Source organism: Anolis sagrei, chromosome 5, assembly GCF_037176765.1.
Source record: "Anolis sagrei isolate rAnoSag1 chromosome 5, rAnoSag1.mat, whole genome shotgun sequence".
In the NCBI taxonomy this organism is placed as follows: domain Eukaryota; kingdom Metazoa; phylum Chordata; class Lepidosauria; order Squamata; family Dactyloidae; genus Anolis; species Anolis sagrei.
Genome location: NC_090025.1, coordinates 154614830 through 154628908, shown reverse-complemented (window position 1 = coordinate 154628908; position 14079 = coordinate 154614830). Strand labels below are relative to the sequence as shown.

Below are 14079 nucleotides of genomic sequence, written 5' to 3'. Positions count from 1 at the left end.
TAGGGCTAGTTTCTAAAATTACTTGGGTGAGCTCCCATCTGTCAGTTCCAGCTTCTCATGCAGGGACATGAGAGAAGCCTCCCACAGGATGGTAAAACATCCGGGCGTCTCCTGGGCAACATCCCTACGGACAGCCAATTCTCTCCCACCAGAAGCGACTTGGAGTTTCTCAAGTTGCTCCTGACATGAAAAAAAAGTCGCTTAGTAATTTATTTATTTATTTGCCATATTTATATACTGTCCTTCTCACTCTGAAGGGGACTCAGAGTGGGGCATATAAACACACAATTCGATGTTATACAATACATGCAATACATATCCCGCATATAAATACATACATTTAAATATTCACTGAAACATTTCAATATTAAAATAATTAAAATTACACAAGCCAATTATCTATAAACCTCTACTCTGATGTTAGTAAATAAGCTTTTTTTTCTTGCTCAAGTTTGTCAACAAGGACAGCCCAGTAAAATACTGCTTGCTTTTAATCATTTTGCCTTTCCCTTTTGGAGCATGCTTAGCAGTAGGCAACCAAACAAGCTGAATTTTGGTGTATCAGTGCCCTCTGGTGGCTTAGAAAGGAATTTAAGGTAGGATTCCTCTGACATTCATTAAGAGATCATAAATTTTTATATGCACAAATGACCATCTGAATAGAAAATCACCTCTGATCCAGAGTGCTATAATTGAAAAGGCAAATTCAGTGCCACTGGAATTAAACAACAGATGCTATTCTGGGCATGTCACTTTTTCCAAGTTCATATTTATTATTTTTTGCTTAGTTGTTCTGAAGTATCGCTCACTCTACCATAGCATAAGTTATGCTGTAAATATTTTGGCCTTTAGAATACCACACGGCATTGCTTCCCATATGTATGCTTACATAGATTTCTGCACTTAAGTAAATTCTTCATACCAGTGGTCATCAATATTCAAGGAATTAATGTCTGAAACAGCTGGAAGTTACACGTTTTACAACATCTGTTGATCCAAAGGCACCATATATCGGAGGTTCTCAGGCTGAGAGTACGTGACTAGCCTGGGCCACCCAGTTGGTTTCAGTGGCTGAGTGGTTATTCGAACCCAGGTTACCAGAGCTGTAGTCTAATGTTCAGATCACTGCACCATGCCTGCTATTTTCTACATGTGGGAAATTGTTCATATCCGTAGAATTGATGAGCACATTATTCCTGGGGGAATTCCTGACATGAAACAATCAGGGCCAGCTAACACCTCCCATCAAAGGATTTAGAAGAACTATATGGGTTCTCCATGCTTAGTAAAAAGAATAGTTAGGATTCCATTGGAAAAAAATTCCTGAAGGGTTCCATGACTGAATTGCTGACTTACAAAATCCTGATTGGTAGCAGTGGCTTAATCCCACCCTCAACCCCGGATCGTCATGTTTCACTAAGTTTAACGTCAATTTCCTATAAGTCTGTGGCATCCACTTGTTTTTCAGGCATTTCTTTTTTGATCAGCTCCCTCTACAAAAATGCCTTGAACTCCATTTCCATTTTTACCACAAATGTTCCATGAGCTGCAGCTTTCCAAGGTATGTATCTTCGTTGCTTTAAATTAGGCGTGACAAACCATCCACCTTACAGAAATAGATTAATCCACGAAACAAGATTTTATATTTAAAGCACTTTAATGGAAATAGATAATATACACCTATGCTTGAGAAACACGTTTGCAGGGAAGATGACAAAGAAATGTCGTGGTCATCTATCTTTGGGAGTATCTGTTTTCTTACGTCTGGTGTGGTATCTGGAAGCAAACAAAAAACAAACAAACAAAAACAGAATTTCAGTAAACATTTGTGGATTTAGTCAGGTGCTCAGTTTAAACTATTTTCAGAAATTGAGAATCTTGAAGTTGCTGCCTGTCTATGCATTACAATTAACTTTTCATAATCCTATTTGTTATTTATTTATTTAAAACATTTATATTCCGCCCTTCTCACCCCAAAGGGGACTCATGGCAAAGCACAACATATATACGGCAAACATTCAATGCCGGGACAATGCTTTGTATACAGGCAGTCCTAGAATTATGAACAAGATAATTGGATTTTGGAAAAATGTGTGACCCATGTGTGATACGCTTCTTTATATTAAATCAGTTTGTTGATAACCTAACACAATTATTTGATTTGCACTCTTGAGTCCATTTTGCCTCCCAGTATGGAAAGTCCACCTCTTCCGGATCCACAAGATACACAAAAATTGGCAGATTCTATCTGAGAAGCCAGGTAGAATTTGGAAATATTACTTTTGTATTTAATAAACATTTTACGTTAAAGTTACTCTACAATTACCCACCTGTTCAGAGCATAAAAGGTTATCTCCAAGGCAACTAAGCATTTACTCATCAACAAAATATAAGCAACCCATTAAATAACTTCTATAGTCCAAATCTTTCATCACAAAAGTAATTTCTGTAGATAATCAGCATCTGTGGGGGGTTGGGAGGGAGTGGGTGAGAAAATGACTAGGAAAATAGATATACAACAGAGAAGAGCCTAATGCAAGGCTCAAACAAGAGGAGAAGGGAATGAGAGACCATCATGAGCTTTGATATTGGTGCCAACATCATAAGATCTTTAAAAAGGCATCTTTCCTGCTATGATGTTATGAAACTGTTTTAACAGCTGCCTTTGATTTCAAGTTTTCTCTTATCTGAAGGATTATAAATCCCTGCCAGATATAAGCTTTCTAATAAAGGCAGCACTCTTTCCACACAAGGAATAGCCTCAAATAGTACTTACTGTCCCACAGGGTACCAGCGATGCTTTGTTGTGTAAAACATTTTACTAAGCTGCTCAATAGTGGGGCCTTTCTTGTCTTTGAGCTCCTCTCCTTCCAGTCTTGATTTCAGCACCTGATCGTGCGTTTCCTCTTTGTAATCCAAAGGATCTCCCCGGGGAATAGGCTGACAAAGAGTAATGACCCAAATAAACAAATAATGACAAAGAAAAACTTAGCATATTGTATTTCTTTGAAGACAAGTTCACAGGACACTTATCACAAGTCCGGAATCTGATACTGCAAACCATTTCACTACAGATTAAGGCCGGAATCCTACTGGAACTACACGTTCGTATGGAAATAGCTGCACACATGATTTGCTGATGCAGCCAATTGTTTTACAAATGTGAACACAATCTCTCCCTTTATTTATAGGTGGAGAGCTACTGTGCAACGGGCGACAAATTCTGTGTTATTGAGTGCACATTTGGAGAAAACTTAATGTCTTTCTTACTAGGAGTGCTTGAGAATGGGGTACTAGAATGCACACTGGAAATGGATATCACAAAAAAAAAACCCTACACAAAACAAGAAGTGTTGGTTACACCTTAGCCCCCAGCTCACTGAAATTCTCACTGCCAGAAAATATTCCCTAACTCACAAAATGCATTTTCTTATGCAGTGCATAAGAAATGAGCAACATTACTGATTAAAATATATGTGTGTTTTTGAGTTTGTTTTAATCATATTCACACTAAGGGTTAACTCCCAAGAACTTATACTTGGAGAATGTCCCAAGCTCTAGCTATGCTTCTTCAATTAGATGAAGAGGATACCATTCTTCAGGCTAAGGACCTAATCAGATGGCTGCTGGGATCCGTTTTCATGTGTTGTGGAAACAGAGCCCCACAGGAGTCCCACCGAGGACATCACATGACATAAGGGCACTTGTGGTGGGGCTCCATGGAGCTCTGTTTCAGCAGCACATGGAAACGGAATCTAGCAGCCGTCTTCAGGAGTTGGGTGATACCCGACTCCTAGCATCAGCAAGTAGGAGAAAGCGGGGGAACGGCACGGGAAGCATGTAGGATAGCTGGCCATCCCAGAATAGGGCGAAAGACAGGAGGGAACAGGTTAAGATGATTCCCTCTGCTTCCCCCTGCTCTGCCTGATGAAGTCTTTACTTACCTGCGTGTGCTCATAAGGAATGTCCACCGCCTGATGGTAGAAAACAACTGTCTTCCTATCTGATGTCAAAGCCAGTTCCACTTTGCTAAAACATAAAACACCCATTAATATATTCTGCCATATGGAAGAGATATGTCATTGGAAAATATATTCTCTTTAAAAAAATAGTTTTTTTAAAAAAAAATTAAATAGTTTTTTATTAGTTTTCTTATCTACAATCAATTTGAAAGGAAAAATAGGTAAAGTTAGAGCTGGGAATAGACATGAGTATCTAACACACAAAGGGTCTAAGTAAGGCAAGATATTCTCTCTGTCTGTCTGTCTCTCTCTCTCTCTATATATATAGAGAGAGAAGGAAAACATGGAAAAATTACTAAGGATTTGGGGAAGGTAGTTAAGAAGTGAGAAAAAAGATATGGGTAAAAAAAAAGGAAAAGGGAATTTCCAATCTTCTTCACAATGGTATTTCTATCCCAGTCTTAATTATTTATTTTATTTTGCTATTCCCTTCTTTTGTTTCCTGGGTACAAGTTCTCTTATATTCTTCAAATTGATTCTATTATCAGTTTTGTTTCTTCTTTTCTCATATAATCTCTTACTACAGACAAGTCCGTTGTTTTTCTATGTCCTTCTGTATGTTTGTTTAGTAATTGGGTTAAATTGTCCATGGAGATTATGTCCACTATTTTAGACATCCATTGTTCACGAGAATGGATTTCTTTTGTTCTCCAGTGATGAGCAGAATTTATTCTGACCACCATCAGCAGATAATTCAATAACCTATCTTCTCTCCTGACGTTTCACCTGCATCTATGGCAAGCATCCTCAGAGATATCCTCACTACCTCTAAGGATGCTTGCCATAGATGTAGGCAAAATGTCAAGAGAGAAAGCCTCTAGAACATGGCCATATAGCTCAAAAAAACCTACAACAACCCAGTGATTCCAGCCATGAAAGCCTTCGACAATCTATCTTTGTTTTTTTCCAATTCAGTATCTATAATTCCCAATATATAATGTTCTGGTTTTAGTGGGAAAATACATTCTCTTTTAATTTATTCTCATATGAAATAGTATGAATATGAAAACATCAAGGTCAGATAATATGGCAATCGACAAGACTTTTCTTTTTGGTATTTCTTTGACTCCCCCCTCCCCCCCCCCCCCAAGGTTTAACGTTATTCCAATAAACTACAAGCTTGTTTTCTGCTTCCTTGGAGACTAGGACGTGGAACAATGGCTTCAAACTACAAGAGAGGAGATTCCATCTGAACATTAGGAAGAACTTCCTGACTGTGAGAGCCGTTCAGCAGTGGAACTCTCTGCCCCGGAGTGTGGTGGAGGCTCCTTCTTTGGAAGCTTTTAAGCAGAGGCTGGATGGCCATTTGTCAGGGGTGATTTGAATGCAATATTCCTGCTTCTTGGCAGGGGGTTGGACTGGATGGCCCATGAGGTCTCTTCCAACTCTTTGATTCTATGATTCTACATAAAGTCCATCTGTCCCGTTGGCTGTGCCTCAACTCTGGAACTCCCTGCCCAAGGAAGACAGAACGGCCTTCTCACTGTTGTCCTTCTGGCGGCAGGCCAAAACCTTTTTATTCAGACCGGTTTTAAAGATGAAGGTTTTTAAGATCAAGTCAGGGGGTGCTGTGGTTTTTAACTTTGAATATGTCATAATGGAATTGAACTGAATTTTTAAAATGTTATTTATATTTAATCTTGTTTTAATGTTTACATATTTGTATATTTTGAATTGTACGCTAAAGCTTTTATGTTAAGTTGCTTTGAGTCTCCCTTCAGGAGCGATAAAGCAGGATATAAATAAATAAATAAATAATACAGACTGCTCATTTTTTGTTATCCTTTGAATGTGTAATATATCTTTATAAATTTCATAAACATTCTTCCACACTCAGTAAGTACTATTTCTCCCTGCACCATTACAACTCAAATGTGTTCTAACATATTATTTACCAGAAAGTTGTTATTCTTTTAAACATGGTTTAAATAAAATTTCTGGTTTTAAAAACTGTACTTCCTGAAATGTTGCATAATTAAACAATAAATGTAATGTAAGAAGGTATAGATGGTCAGGACTGCCATATAATTAAGCATACATATTTTCCCCTCCCCTCTCCACCCAGTCCAGCTTAATACATACCAGTTATAGTCATCAGGAAGAGCTGAGTATGTAGATTTGAGACAAGCACAATTAACTGCACCTGAAAACAGAAGAACCCCCACTCCAATTAAGAATGATATAAGCTGTAAAAGATAGGTTTCTACCGGATGTGGGGGTGGAAAGGACTGAATCTCATTAATTATTCCAATTGATTAATTATAAATCATATTCATTAACCCCTCTGCCCCCAGAAAGGAAAGAGAAGAAAGAGATATAAAACTCCATAGAAATATTGGGCAAGCTTCTACGTTCTTAAGTCAAACAGGTTAACGTTCTGGACTAATTTATGTGGAAAGTAAGCACTGGCTGCAGGGGTGACCAAGGTCAGAATTTTCTCAATATTTTTGTCCCCAAATTTCCTTAAGAGGCTTTAAAATGCAGGAAGTGATTTCCAGGTCACTTCATGTTATAAATTAGACCTCAAAGGCAGTGGAGGAAGGACTAATGCCATTCCCTAACTTCAGACAGTTGCCTGTTTCTGTCCTACTGCGTGGGGAGATGATCCAAAATTATTATCCAAAAGTCAGTATATTTTTAAATGCTTGGATGTAAGGGGCTTGGGTCCTTTGCCAAAACACCATACATACATAGGCCTGCAGGGCTTACCAGGTATTGGACCATGCGTGGTGAGAGCTTTCAAACGCATCCAAACAGTACTGGATAAAGCTGTCGTTCTTGATGCTATAGCCATGGTGCTGACAAAAACAGGAGCCACTTCAAAATTGTGTTTGGAGGAAATAAGTATAATTCACTTTTCTGTTTGGGAGACAAGGCATTCATAAAACAGGTATTAAGTCTACAGCTTTACAAGATAACTGATTCAGTATTTAACAGTTATTCCAGGATGTTATCACACATTTAACTAAGAAAAGGCTTGAGAGCCTTACTCATTTGAGAATTAATTATCCTAACTCTGCTTAAGAAACTTCCTCTCCCCCCAATCAATAGGAGCCCCTGGTGGTGCAATGAGTTAAACCCTTGTGCCAGCAGGACTGCTGACCGAAAGGCTGATAGTTCAAATCTGGAGAGTGGGGTGAGCTCTCATCTGTCAGCTCCAGCTTCTCATGCGGGGACATGAGAGAAGCCTCCCACAAGATGGTAAAACATCCGAGCATCCCTTGGCCAATGTCCTTGCAGACAGCCAATTCTCTCACAACAGAAGCAACGTGCAGTTTCTCAAGTCGCCCCTGACATGGAAAAAAAAAACCTCAATCAATAAGGCCATGGCTAATCAGGACAGGATTAAATTAAGTGGATGTCAAAGATGTATAAATACATCAATTGTGAAAAAAAACATGAGGCCCAGGCCCTGTACTTAAATACAGTTCCCAATTACACCAGATACCATGGCCAAAGGGCAGGGATGATTGAAAACACAGTCCAATACCTTGAGAACCACAATTTCCTTAACCTTAATATTAAAGCTGTTCTCCTTTCCTGCATTCCTGTCCAGACTGAGCCAGAGGTTAAGATTAAAACAAAGATGGCAAAATCTTAAACTGAAACATTAATTAACACCAGGACACAATGCAAAAGGCTTTACATTCCTCCCTCCATAAATAAAAGTTAACCCTCGTCCATTCATAGTGGCACATTTTAGTTTTTCAATAATGTTTTGTTGCAAAATTCAGAGAGAACCAGTCTAACAGGATTGAAATTTTACAACAGTGTCATCAAAACAGCTGCAAACAATATGCCTAATGCTCAACCTGCACCATATGGGCTCTTGATGCCATATGGGGTTGTTGGGCTTGCCTACAGCAATTAAAAAGAAATGTTCAACCTATAGGGACACATTTTCTGGTTTAATGTTTGGGTGCTATGAAACTTAAAAACAAAACAAAAGAAACCGATTCTGGACTCAATACTCCAATTGACAGGGACCACATTGTTTTAAAAACCTACAGAATGAAGGTCTCAGAAGGGTCCAAAAATACCTGACATTAAGGCACACAATTGTTGGTCATCCTAATTGCCATTGCTTTTTACAGAAATAAGATGCTGACACAGATCCACCATGGGTAGGCCCAAAACCAGATAAAAGGGCCTTCCTCCCCTTCACCCCAACAGCTACTGCCCTGGCTTGGAGGGAGAGAAGAGACAATATTTCTGGATTGATTATATCAGCCAACACTGACCGTATAATCCAGTTTCAGTTGCATTATATGGCAGTAAAGATGAGGCCTTACTCTCCACACTGCAATCCCCTTTCCCTTTTATGTCATGTCTTAATAAGCCTGTAAGCCTGTTTGTATACAGTGACAGTGTGGTGCAGAAGCTTGACTTGTGTCTGGAGAACAGGCGTTCGAATCCCCACTCAGCCATGGAAACCAAGGGAATAACACTATTTTTCATATCAGATAGTGCTGTCCATTCTAGTGTAAACTATCAATTACAGAGGCCCAGCATGGTATAATAGCTTGAATGTTGGACTAGGACTCAAACTAGCATTTGTACTCCAGCTCAACTATGGAAACGCACCGGGTGACCTTAAGCAAGTCACATTCTCTCAGCCTCAAAGTAAGGCACAACCCTTATTTATTTAGAATTTAGAACTTTTGTATCTTTGTGAGGGACTCAGAACGGCTACAAATAGCACCAGAAAACTATGATGAGGCTGCCTTAATGATACACAACAATAACAAACAGTGATGGACTTGCTGACCAAAAGGTTGACGATTCGAATCCAGGGAGTGAGGTGAGCTCCCACTGTTAGGCCCAGCTTCTGCCAACCTAGCAGTTTGAAAACATGCAAACGTGAGTAGATCAATAGGTACTGCTTTGGCAGGAAGCTAACAGCATTCCATGCAGTCATGCTAACCTTGGAGTTGTCTAGGGATAAAGCCAGCTCTTCGGCTTAGAAATAGAGATGATCACCACCCCCCAGAGTCACACACAACTAGACTTAATGTCAAGGGGAAACCTTTACCTTTCATAGTAATATTACCAATTACGACAAATTTATTTATTTATTTACAGTATTTATATTCCACCCTTCTCACCCTGCAGGAGACTCAGGGCAGATTACAATGTACATGGCAAACATTCAATGCCACAGACACACAGCATATATAGACAGACACAGAAGCTATTTAACTTTCCAGCTTTCATGAGGGTATTCTGGCCACCAATGGAGCTGTCGCTTCACCGTCCATTTGTGACACTGGAGTACTTCCTCACTCTTTTGCTTACTTGCTGGAGATTTTATAGCATCCTAAATTAGTTAAATTAGCCTCCCGCATAAGGTAAAGGTTGTCCCCTGACATTAAGTCCAGTCATGCCTGACTCTGGGATGTGGTGCTCATCTCCATTTCTAAGCCGAAGAGCCGGTGTTGTCCACAGACAAATCCAAGGTCATGTGGCCGGCATGACTGCATGGAGTGCCGTTACCTTCCCACCGGAGCGGTACCTATTGATCTACTCACATTTGCATGTTTTCGAACTGCTAGGTTGGCAGAAGCTAGGGCTGAAAGCGGAAGCTCACGCTGCTCCCCCAAATCGAACCTGTGACCTTTCGGTTAACAAGCTCAGCAGCTCAGCGCTTTAACACACTGCACCACCGGGGGCTCCCTGCATAAGCAGTACCTAAATTTCCTGCTTGACAGATGGAACTATCTTTCAGTCTGCAAAGGTCGACAGCAAGCTACACAATGGTCGGAAGCTCACTCCGACGCAGGCTGGCTTCGAACTCATGACCATGACTCATGGTCAGTAGTGATCTTAATGCAGCTGATTCCCAGCCAGCTGCGCCACAAAGAAATTGTAAATTTACTTGAGTAAATCCCATTAATTCAATGGGCCTACTCTACTTTATAGCACAGTTTGTCACCATTTTGTCTGCCATGGCTCAATGCTATGGGATTTTGCAAGATCTTTAGCCTTATTTGCCAAGGAATGCTGGTGCCCCACCAAACTACAGCTCCCAGGATTCCTTAACATTAAACCTGGGCTGCCAAAGCAGTGTCAAACCGCATTCATTCCACAGTGCAGCTGCACCCTAGGCCTAGGAATTGATTTCTCGGCGCTTTGCTTCGTCCCCTTTGCCCCATCCTGCACGCTTTGTTGACAACAAACAAAAGGAAGGCGTGGAGGACTGAAAACACGGAATTCTCCTCCAGTGTTTCCTGCCCAATCCTTTCCTCACTTCCAGACAGCCTTTCAGCCTCAACCAGGGATGGGCTGAACCCAGAAAAGGAAAAGGTGGAAGGAGAAGGTGCACACACTCACCGCACGGAGCCAATTCAGCGACGGAACCTGCTCGCCTGTCCGACCGGAACGGCTTCCCCAGCCCACTTCCGGCAATGAGCCACGCTCTGTGCAAAGGACATTGGGGAACGTAGTCTCGGTTACAAGGCTCCCCTAGATGGCAATGGATACGAATGGGAAGAGGGCAGTGACCAAGGCAGCCTCTCTTAAACTGTTCTTGTTGTAGGGAAATACGGTGAAGGTGCATCATTCTAAGGCAGGCCTGGACAAACTTGGGCCCTCCCTCCAGGTGTTTTGGCCTTCCACTCCCACCATTCCTAACAGCCTCAGGCCCTTTCCTTTTCCCCCTCAGCCGCTGCTGTAGAGTTCATCTACAACAGCTGGAGTTGTAGTTCATCTAATCCAGAGAGCATTGTGGACTCAAACAATGATGGATCTGGACCAAACTTGGCACAGATACTCAATATACCCAAATGTGAACACTGGTGGAGTTTGGGGAAAACAGACCTTGGCATTTGGGAGTTGTAGTTGCTAAGAAGGCAAAATGGTTGTCTGCTGAGACACTGGAAGTAGCCCAAGGAAGGAGGAAAGCAAAAGGAAACAGGGATAAGGGGAGATATGCCCAGTTAAATGTGCAATTCCAGAGGTTAGCCAGAAGAGATAAGGAACTATTTTTAAATAAGCAATGCATGGAAGTGGAAGAAGACAACAGAATAGGAAGGACAAGAGACCTCTTCCAGAAAATTAGAAACATTGGAGGTAAATTTCAGGCAAAAATTGGTATGATAAGAAACAGATGGCAGGGACCTAACAGAAGCTGAAGAGATCAAGAGAAGCTGGCGAGACTATACAGAAGATCTGTATAGGAAGGATAATAATATCGAGGATAGTTTTGACAGTGTGGTGACTGAATTAGAACCAGACATCCTGAGGAGTGAGGTGGAATGGGCCTTAAGAAGCATTGCTAACAACAAGGCAGCAGGAGACGACGGGATCCCAGCTGAACTGTTTAAAATCTTAAAAGATGATGCTGTCAAGGTGATGCATGCCATATGCCAGCAAATATGGAAAACACAAGAATGGCCATCAGACTGGAAAAAATCAACTTATATCCCCATACCAAAAAAGGGAAATGCAAAAGACTGCTCCAACTTCCGTACAGTGGCCCTTATTTCTCATGCCAGTAAGGTAATGCTCAAAATCCTGCAAGGAAGACTCCAGCAATACATGGAGAGAGAGTTGCCAGATGTTCAAGCTGGGTTTAGAAAAGGCAGAGGAACGAGAGACCAGATTGCCAATATCCGCTGGATAATGGAGAAAGGCAGGGAGTTTCAGAAAAACATCTATTTCTGCTTCATTGACTATTCTAAAGCCTTTGACTGTGTGGATCATAATAAATTGTGGCAAGTTCTTAGTGGGATGGGCATACCAAGCCACCTTGTCTCTCTCCTGAGGAATCTGTACAAGGACCAAGTAGCAACAGTAAGAACTGACCATGGAACAACAGACTGGTTCAAGATTGGGAAAGGCGTACGGCAAGGCTGCATACTCTCACCCAACCTTTTTAACTTGTATGCAGAACACATCGTGCGATGTGCGGGGCTTGAGGAATGCAAAGCTGGGGTGAAAATTGCTGGAAGAAACATTAACAACCTCAGATATGCAGATGACACCACTCTGATGGCCGAAAGCGAGGAGGAGCTGAGGAGCCTTCTAATCAAGGTGAAAGAAGAAAGCGCAAAAGCCGGGTTGCAGCTAAACATCAAAAAAACCAAGATTATGGCAACAAGAATGATTGACAACTGGGAAATAGAGGGAGAAATCGTGGAGGCCGTGACAGACTTTGTATTTCTAGGTGCAAAGATTACTGCAGATGCAGACTGTGGCCAGGAAATCAGAAGACGCTTACTTCTTGGGAGGAGAGCAATGTCCAGTCTCGATAAAATAGTAAAGAGTAGAGACATCAGACTGGCAACAAAGATCTGCCTAGTCAAAGCCATGGTATTCCCTGTAGTAACCTACGGATGTGAGAGCTGGACCTTAGGGAAGGCTGAGCGAAGGAAGATAGATGCTTTTGAACTGTGGTGCTGGAGGAAAGTTCTGAGGGTGCCTTGGACTGCGAGAAGATCCAACCAGTCCATCCTCCAGGAAATAAAGCCCGGCTGCTCACTGGAGGGAAGGATACTAGAGACAAAGTTGAAGTACTTTGGCCACATCATGAGGAGACAGGAAAGCCTAGAGAAGACAATGATGCTGGGGAAAGTGGAAGGCAAAAGGAAGAGGGGCCGACCAAGGGCAAGATGGATGGATGGCATCCTTGAAGTGACTGGACTGACCTTGAAGGAGCTGGGGGTGGTGACGGCCGACAGGGAGCTCTGGCGTGGGCTGGTCCGTGAGGGCACGAAGAGTCGGAGACGACTGAACGAATGAACAACAACAACAATCAAAGAGCATTTTGAACCCCACCAACAATAGAACTGGGCCTCCCGTACAGAACCCCCATGGCCAACAAAAAAATACTGTGTTTTCTGATGGTCTTTGGTGACCCCTCATGACCCCCGGTGGGGTCCCAACCCCCATGTTGAGAAACACTGCCCTAGCAGGTCTCAAGAACGGACAGGTTGTATATAAGGAAATAAAGTCCTTGAGATAACATGGGCCTGAGTCATATAGTGCTTTATAGGTCATAACAAGCAGTTTGAATTGCACTCTGTGAATTGAAACAGCACTTTGAACTGAAACAAACAGGCGGCCAGTGGAGGTATTACAACACAGGAGTTGTGTCCTCCTGTAGCCAGAGCTCCAGTCAGCAATCTGGCTGCCACTCTTTCAAAGGCAATCCCAGGTAAAGCAGATTACAACACTCTGAATAGAAGTCCACTCCAAAACCATATCACCAAAATCTGGCAGCAAATTGAGAAAACTTCATTTAAAGCTAACAAAACACTTGTTTTGAATGGGTTGCAGTGGCTTGCTGCTGGTTTCAATGACAAACCAGGGAACCTCTTTTCAACAAGAGGTCATCTGTTGCTACTGAATTTTGAGAACACATTGCAATAATAATAATAATAATAATTATTATTATTATTATTATTATTACTACTACTATAACGATGCTATCTTGGATCTGCACGCATCATTCGAAAATACATCACACAGTCCTAGACGCTTGGAAAGTGATTGACTTGTGATTTTGTGATGTGAAATCCAACATATATATCTTGTTTGCTGTGACATACAGTGTTTTTGTGTCAGTAAAATAATAATAATAATAATAATAATAATAATAATATGTATAACCCACCCTATCTCAGCTGGTGGTTTCTAGCTGAGATAACATAGTGGCAAACATTCAGTGCCAAAAACAACAAATAACAAATTAAACAGTGGGTGCAAATACTCCCTCCAGGGTACCACCATGGGTGACACTGGAATTTGTGAGACCCATGATGGGACCTTGGAGTGAAGATTTGCACCCAGACTCATTCAGATTGTCCAATCCTGCTGTATGTAATTGGGCATGGTTGACAACTGTAGACAAGCTAGAAAGTCATTGTATTGGGAACCCACCAATAATTTCAACATCAATCTAATACACAGACATTTCATGTGTAAAATACTTGCTGGCATGAGCACATGATAAACTGTGCTACATTGATGAGTGTTAGATTTCGTGGCTGCAGGTCCTTGCAGGCAGAGGTGGGAGATGGTAATCCTTACAAAAGTAAACAACCTTAAAATCTCGGTT

The 14079-nt window shown here is 41.4% G+C and overlaps 1 protein-coding gene across 1 annotated transcript; it reads right to left on the bottom strand.

Moving 5' to 3' along the window:
* Window positions 1-1638: 1638 nt before the first annotated feature.
* MRPL42 (mitochondrial ribosomal protein L42) lies at window positions 1639-10456 on the bottom strand. Its single transcript, XM_060777325.2, has 6 exons — window positions 10353-10456; window positions 6732-6881; window positions 6105-6165; window positions 3945-4029; window positions 2777-2940; window positions 1639-1776 (listed from the first exon to the last, which is right to left on the bottom strand). The coding sequence occupies exons 2-6, from the start codon at window positions 6814-6816 to the stop codon at window positions 1731-1733; spliced, it is 441 nt and encodes a 146-aa protein (XP_060633308.2). The 5' UTR covers window positions 6817-6881; window positions 10353-10456; the 3' UTR covers window positions 1639-1730.
* Window positions 10457-14079: the final 3623 nt, after the last annotated feature.